General features: G+C 33.7%; 1 protein-coding gene across 1 annotated transcript in view; it reads left to right on the top strand.

Moving 5' to 3' along the window:
- Positions 1–2296: 2296 nt before the first annotated feature.
- The window catches only part of LOC128128882 (uncharacterized), a gene marked incomplete at its 5' end in the record, with an annotated part of 9436 nt that continues 3230 nt past the window's right edge, over positions 2297–8502 (top strand). Inside the window, one exon of the mRNA XM_052767642.1 lies at positions 2297–2517. Within this exon, the coding sequence (XP_052623602.1) occupies positions 2297–2517 (221 nt within the window). The remainder of the gene's footprint in view (positions 2518–8502) is intronic.

Raw genomic sequence — 8502 nt, 5'->3', positions numbered from 1 at the left:
GTTTAGAGATAGATAGATATAAAGATGAGAGAATTTACCGGTCAACGGTTAATCAATGGGCATATGAATTGGCAGTAAACCATGAAGAAGAAAATTGAAATAGAAAAATGGAACTATATGAACGAATAGCATGTGTATTACTGTTGTTTAATGGATATCATAGTCATGTACACTATGGTCACCTCTAAAACATAATTAAAGATGAATATGTCGATTTACATTTGCAATATGAGTCCCTCCTTCAAACCAAGCGGGCGAGAAAATCAAACAGAGCCGTTTACTGGGGTCAAGAGTTCTTAAACAGAGGATTCACTTCAAATTTTAAAGAGATTAGTTCAATAAACTGTTTCACCTTCGCTTACGCAATATTTTATTTATATTATAGTTTATATTATACAATTGGCATCTCAGCTCACAGTGTCACGTCCCTTGGTTATGAACTTATGGTAGTTGATTCTACACTTCCACTATCGTTCCTGTTGGTTTGGACAATCATTTTTCACCGTTTTCTAGAGCTATCGAATGTAAAGAGTATCCTCATCTCATGTCATTTTTGTTAACTTTTTAAATTTTTTTTCATGAAATGCAGAAAAATAAAAACATAAACATAAAATATTTTTGGACTTTTCAAATTTATATATATATATATATATATATATATATATATATATATATATATATATATATATATATATATATATATATAGGGTTAGGTTATTTTATTTCTTACATTTATTGTGTGCTAGAATGCTCCAATAAGAATTTAGTAAATTAAATAATTATTTAATTAAATAAATATAAATATTAAATAATTCTCTTTTTATGGAAACTAATTAAATTCATCATTAATGTCAGCAATAACACTCTTTCAGAATGAATTCGCATCTAAGTTTTTATATATGAGTTCGTATTTTGTTTCAGGACTCGTTCACTTAAAATACAATAAAGTTGCATGAAATATGAAGAACGAGAGTGTATTATACTAGAATACACTTTCGTTTACTAGAATATACCCTCTTTCTTCTAGATATGATTCATTCTGAAAGAATATTATTGTTGACATTAATGACGAATTTAATTAGTTTCCATAAAAATAAGTTATAAGTATGGAGAGCATTTAATATACATATAATTAATACTAAATTCCTATTGGTGCATTCTAACATACAATAGATGTGAGAAACATTTGAACCTACTTATATATATATATATATATATATATATATATATATATATATATATATATATATATATATACAAACGCAATGCAGAAAATAAAATTAAAAAATCTAACTGGAAATTTTAAAATTTAAAATATAACTAAAAATGCAAAATTTTCACGCTAACTCCGTCCCCAAGCTTAAAATGAAGCATCGTCGTCAATGCTCGGAGAGGAATGAACAACTCAATAAAACATATAAAAACAAAAAGGGTACAACTAGAAAGAATATACCTGATAAGTTTGCAGAAATTTCTGATTTTTAAGGAAAATGTTGGCGAAAAATCTGAATTTCAACAATTTTGACGATCCTCTAATTTCCCCAAGCTTGCTTGGAATTGTGACTGTCTCTTATTGAAAGCATAAAAAATAAACTACTCGTCGGGTTGCCTCTCAGAAAGCTGCCCATTTTTAAAGTCGTTGGCTTGACTTTGCCCAACCAGATTTATCAACTGGTGTGGTTGGGACTCCTTTTTAGCTCAACTTTTTTTCTTTGTTACTCCAAATCCCTTCAAATATGGCAAAATAGGTGGATCTGGAACTTGCACAGCAAACTAGAAAGACTTCAGATTTTTATCAGTTGAGTCCTTCTAGAGATTTCTAAAACTTTTTTCCTTTTTTCTAATCATTCTCTTTCCAGCAATCTCATCCTCCTCAGATTTTTTCCTTTTCAGTTTCTTCTTAGCATTCACCATCTCCTTTTCTTTTTCCACAAGTTTTTTTTTCTTTTTAGATTGTTCTCTGATTTTTCCTCAGTAGAAATATGCTTCTCCTTTTCCCCAAGCTTATAAGATTTTGTCAACTTCTTTTCAACAACTACTTTCTCCCCTTCTTCCCCAAGCTTTCCTTTTTCAAGCTCTTTTGATGTGTCAGAAAATTTTCTGTCTACAAATTAGTCTTACACATAAACATTAGAAAACTCACAACGGTCCTTAGACAAAGGACTATTGGTACCCAAAAAATTAACAGAAAAATTATCATATGGAAAGTAATCATCATTCATTTTAAAATTAACCACTTCCCCATCAAACTCCATTGAAATTGTGTCATAATAATAATAATAATAATAATAATAATAATAATAATAATAATATTAATAATAATAATAATAACAATAATAATAACAATAATAGAAATAATAATGATAATAATAATAATAATAATAATAATAATACTAATAATAATAATAATAATAATAATAATGATGATGATGATGATGATGATGATGATAATGATAATGATAATAATAATAATAATAATAATAATAATAATAATAATAATAATAATAATAATAATAATAATGATAATGATAATGATAATAATGATAATGATAATGATAATGATAATAATGATGATGATGATAATAATAATAATAATAATAATAATAATAATAGTAATAGTAATAGTAATAGTAATAATAATAATAGTAGTAGTAGTAGTAGTAGTAGTAGTAATAATAATAATAATAATAATAATAATAATAATAATAATAATAATAATAATAATAATGATAATGACAATGATAATGATCATAATGATAATAATGATGATGATAATAATAATAATAATAATAATAATAATAATAATAATAATAATAATAATGTAACTCCCCGATTCCCAGGTATTAAATTAATTAAGAATTTCCTTAGTTTTTAAGCCCTACTCGACGAGTAAAGGATGCCCTACTCGTCGAGTAGCGTCGACGCGGGATCGCGAAATTAGTGATCTACTCGCCGAAGTCCATGAAGGGACTTGACGAGTAGGAGCTGGCAGAAGAAACCCTAAGTCCCGGGTTCTGCACTCTATTTAAGGAGGCATAAGCCCCATTTGGCCTCCTTGCAGTCAGTTAGAGCTCATAGAAAACCTTAACCGTGTATTGTGTCAATCTTGTGCATTGTAAGCTTGAAAGGAGGGCTTTGTGGGAGGAAGAACTTGGAGAACAAAGGGATAGGAGCAAGGAAGGAGTGGAAATCCGAAATCTACCTCAGTTAGCACCCATTGAAGGTATCAACTCGGCAAGTCGCAAGGGCGACTCTACGAGTCATATGAAGATAGTCGTGAACTCGACGAGTTGGAAGAACAACTCGGCGAGTCCAATGAAGATTGCCATAGACTCGACGAGTTGCATGAACAACTCGGCGAGTCGAATGAGTTTTCCCCAAGTTAGGAATGCATGTGTATTGACATGTTACTAGAAGGAAACTCGACGGGTGGCCTTAGGGCCTCAATCAAGGATCGTGGGAACTCGATGAGTCACCCCGGTGACTCGGCGAGTGGGTAAGGATTTCAAAGAACTTGGTGAGTAGCCGAGGGTACTCGACGAGTTATGGTCAACATGGATTGTTGACCTTGACTAAGGACTTTGACTTTGACCAGGGTTAACTAGTTGGGTTATGAAGTACTCTGTGAGGATAAAGACTTATGAGCATGTTCGTATTATGGTAATAGGTGGTGGAGTCTTTGACGAGTGATCGGAGAGCTATGATTTATTTATCGAGCTGACATCTACGAGGTGAGTTATCCTCACTATACTAAGGGGTCTAAGGCACTAAGGTCGGCCCATTGGATTTGATATCCTAGTAGTTATTGATATGTTGAGTTGAGTTAGTAATGTATGTCAGATGATATGCTAGTCGGGTAGATCTGTAGGGCTGCCTGTGATACTGATTGATTACCTGTATGTGCATTTATCTATTACATGTCGACATGTTATGTGGGATGGTTTGAGGTTGTACTGCTCCGTGCGGTTGCCAACAAACTTAAGAGTATTCTAGATATGAGCTGAGGGCCCGGTAGGCATTCCAGACTCATATTAAGGACTCGGGAGCATTCCAGATACGAGCTGAGGGCCCGGTACGCATTCCAGACTCGTACTAAGGGCTCGATGGCATTCCAGATACGAGCTGAGGGCCCGGTAGGTATTCTAGACTCGTACTGAGGGCCCAGGGGTAGTCCAGCTTGTAAAGATGTGGACCCAGTGCATGTTGTTCTGTTTTTGAATGATATGATTTGCTAATGCTGATATTGCTATGTGGATTGTATGTGTATCGGTATTTTGGGGGCAACTCACTAAGCTTTCCGGCTTACAGTTTCAGTTTATTGTTTCAGGTACACCAGGGGATCGCAGCAAGGCAAAGGCGTGATCATACAGCTCCTCCTGTTATGCTATGTTTCTGGGAAATACTCTGATAATTAATATTTCGAAAACAAAGTTGTAATATTTTGATGAACATGACTTGTTTTAAAAAGTTTAAATTGCTTTGAAATTTTGGATGTCACAAGTTGGTATCAGAGCCTTGGTTTGAGCGAATTGGAGGAACATTCGTGTGAATCCAGTCTTAAATCAAGGAACGGTTTTCAAAAATGTTTTAAGAAATTAATTTTCGAAATAAATAAAAGAGGATGCAGGGTGTACGATCAGCCGAAGCCAGTAAGTAAACCCTAAAATACCATACAGTTATTTGATTATGTGATATGTTAGAACAACATGCTAGTACTAGGCTAGGGATCTTCAGGAATTGCATGATAGAATTGTTGGATTAGTGTCTAATTCCATAACTATTTTGGTATGTACTTGACCCAGTGATGCATGGTCCTTTTGGGTTGCCTTCACCAAAGCAACTTGATAGGATGAATAATGGAGAGAAATGATTAAATATGATTTATTAATATATTATGAGAATAATATATTAAAGGAGAAATCATATTGTTTAATTAATATTAGTAAAAATTAATAAGAATTAAGTTTGTGACTAAAAGACATTGATTAAACTTAAGGGACTAGAACTGTCAATTGTATGATAGTTGAATATTGAGCTAATGGAATCCATATTAAAGGAGTGGATGAATTCTATGGGGAAACCCATTAGAAATCGTCCTAGGCCTTTAAGGAAGGAGCCCATGGGTTGCTTAGGGCCTAAGCATCCAAATTAGGGTTTCCTGGTTAGACAACCCTAATAGCCTCACTATTTAAAGAACCCTTATGCCCCAAAAACGTGGTGAACTTGTATTCTAGGGTTTCCACACGTTTTGGGCAACCTCCTTCTCTTCTCCTCTTCATCCTCTTGCTCTTGGTGTTTGTGAACCATTAGAGGAGTGACATTTGTGACTCTAAGCTTTCTAAAGTCAATACAAGAAGGATTTGAGATTGTTATTGCTACATAACAATCAAGGTATGATCTAAACCCTAATTCATATGTTATATTGATTATCATATACTAGATCTAGGGTTTATAGTCTTGGATGAATTGCATGTACAATAGAGAAACCTAGATCCAAGCATTAGGGTTTGTATGAGCACATAGGATGTTCTTATGGCTAAAACCCATCAGTGGCATCAGAGCCTTGATTGGTTTCTATTGTATTGATGCATATTTGATCGAAATCAGCACTGAAAATCGATTTTTTGAGCTTCTGAGTGTTTGACTCGCCGGGTCACTTGGTGAACTCGCCGAGTCAGCTGTACTCGACGAGTCCAGGTCCAGACTCGACGAGTCAAAGGGTCTGACAGCTCAGAATCACGATTTTCCCTGTTTTGGCTTTGGATAATTACCATAAACATGTTTTTGTCATAAAATCCGAATTTTATCAATATTTGGTGATTATCCTTACCTAAATATAAGATAATTGTCATAATTTAGATAATCACTTGTTTTATTAGATAAAGTTTGATTATTTGTAATTTAGATTTGAATTATCTTGTATGAAAAGTTTCAATTTTCCCCTTTAGGTTTTATAGTTTAAATTTGAACTCAAAAGTTTTGTTTTGAAATTTAAATAGTTGAAACCCTAATGTTTTGAAAATATTTCAAAACTTGCCCTCAAGTTTTGGAATTTAAAAGTCGATTAAAGGTTTAATTTAGGAATGTTAAATTCTAAAACCCTAGTGATGTTTTGAAAAGTTCATATCACACCCTTATGGTTTTATTAATTAATTAAGGTGTATAATTAAAAGAGGTTTAATAAATCCATAAAGTTTTGGTTTACAATTTAATTGAATTAAAAGTATAATTGTTAAATTTGACCACCAAGTATTTTAAAAGTGTAAAATACACCCTATACTATATATAACATTAAAAGTCTAACATTATATATATGTATGAGTAAAATTCAGTCTTACCGTTAGTAGGCCTCATTCACGAAGCTAGTCTATAAGGGGTGTTTAAGGAAATTGCCTATAAAATGACGATTGAATGGGTATCCACTCTTACCCACCGCACTCTTGACTAGTGGAGGGTCGTTAGCCGAACGGGTAGGATAGGACAGAACTTTCCATTATAAGTATAATGAAGTACAAAAGTAACTAAATGTTTTACAAATTCCCAATCTTAGTTACTTAGGCAAAAGTGAATTGATGCAATTCCATGAAATTACACTTTGTGCCCTTGCGAAGAAGTTAGTGGAGCGTGTGTGGTTTACCGGCACACTAAATGGTTCTAAGCAAAGGTGGCAATAGGTGACTCAATGTTTGTCATAGTTCGGTGGAGCGTGTGTGGTTTACCGGCACATCGAATAGGTGACTGTAACATGTGAGGGCACCATGTAAGTTTGCATGGTTATTCACACCCGCTTTGTGATCCTCGGCATCCCAGTCACAAACTAGAGGGGCATATAGAGATTTAAACATGCCATTGAAATGTTCAATGAATCTCATAGGATCTAGGAGTTTTCATAGATTTAAAACTTAAATTTCTTTTTCGTTTTTCATGGTGGAAATTAGTGAATCGTGATTCACTTACCTTCAAATATTCTGCAACTAGATTACGACATCCCTTTTCTAGGTTGTAGCGTATTGTGTTGGGTCCTAGCCTTAATATCTCATTTGGGTGATTTATTAAGGAATCAATCAATCAACTAACTTAAATTTGTTTTCTCCCGTTTTGTAGATGTCAATGTTCGACAACTATGGTCTTCCCAAATCCCGTGGAACAAGCATTCCACATGAAGATGATATTCCACGATTTGATCGAGGAACAAGAAATCATGCTTCACTTCCTCCACCTCCTCCAATTATTCTCCCTAACCCACAAGATCAAAGAATTGAAAGGTTCAATGTCACTAAAGCCCTATTGGAATTGAAACATGAAGATGGTAAACCCGTGTGTGCCCACGTTCTAGGAATGAAATCACACATCGATAGGTTGATAATGTTGGGTGCGTCATTCCCTGATAAGTTGGTTGTGAACTGGGTTTTGTAGTCACTCCCTAAATCATATAATGAGTTCAAAAGAAAGTATTATATGATGGATCATGACGATAACCTCATTGACCTAACTTACATGCTCATTGCTGCTGAATCAGAAATGATTTGGCAAAGCAATGGAGCATATTTGTTGGGAAAGTCAATCAACCATGCTTCCGAGGACGTTCTAGGAGAACCGACCTGCATTTGCTGCCAAGAGAAAGCGCGTTGGATACAAGTATGCCCTAAGAGCCTGAAGAGTCCAGAAGATGGGAGAGTCAAATAGTATGGCTGTGCTTCAGGTAAAATCCACAATCTAACTCCATTAAGTTCCTATTCGTTGATTCTTAATACATGATGAGATAAGATTGCATTTGAATGTTTTGCAGGATCAATGAAAAGAGAGGAAGCTTGATGGAAAAGCAAAATAAATCTAATCACGAAGAAATGGATCTCGATCGCATGGATTTGAAGATTAGATTTTGAGCTTAGAAAGTTATGATAGAGTTGTTAGGAATTTTTCTACATAGTTTTCAGTTGATTTTGCATTGTAAGGACAAATGTTTTCCGCTGCTTTTATGAATAAAATAAGTTTTGATTTGACTCATTTATTTATTTATTTATTTTCCTTGCAATGAAATCATTATGAAAAATTGATGTTCGTATATTTCTACAACGAGTGGATGTGATTCTTAATTATGTTAATAGTGGAAATGTCAAGAATTTACCAAATAGGAGAGTTTCTCATCGCCCAAGTTTCAATTGGACAGAAACTTGGAATCATGCAACTTGGTTTCATGATGAATGAGAAATTTCATATTTGGAAATTAGACTAATTCGTTAACAAAGTGTCAAGTGAAGGACCAGGAGATCGAATACACAAAGTTGTGTGTTGATCAAGTCCACCACAAGAGTAACAAAGATATTCGTCATGATTTACTAAAGGATTAGTAAATATGATTATACTTATAAGATTAAGTGTAATTCTGAATCGATTGAAAAAGATTTAAATCAATAGCAGAACGAATAAAAGAATCAAATAGGCAGAAAGATAAAAGTTTCTCTATTCTAAGAAGAAGGGAGAGTACCTTTTATACTTTAT

Source organism: Lactuca sativa, chromosome 9 (assembly GCF_002870075.4).
Source record: "Lactuca sativa cultivar Salinas chromosome 9, Lsat_Salinas_v11, whole genome shotgun sequence".
Lineage (NCBI taxonomy): Eukaryota > Viridiplantae > Streptophyta > Magnoliopsida > Asterales > Asteraceae > Lactuca > Lactuca sativa.
The sequence above is the reverse complement of the archived record's forward strand: the minus strand, read 5'-3'. Positions and strand labels throughout refer to the sequence as shown.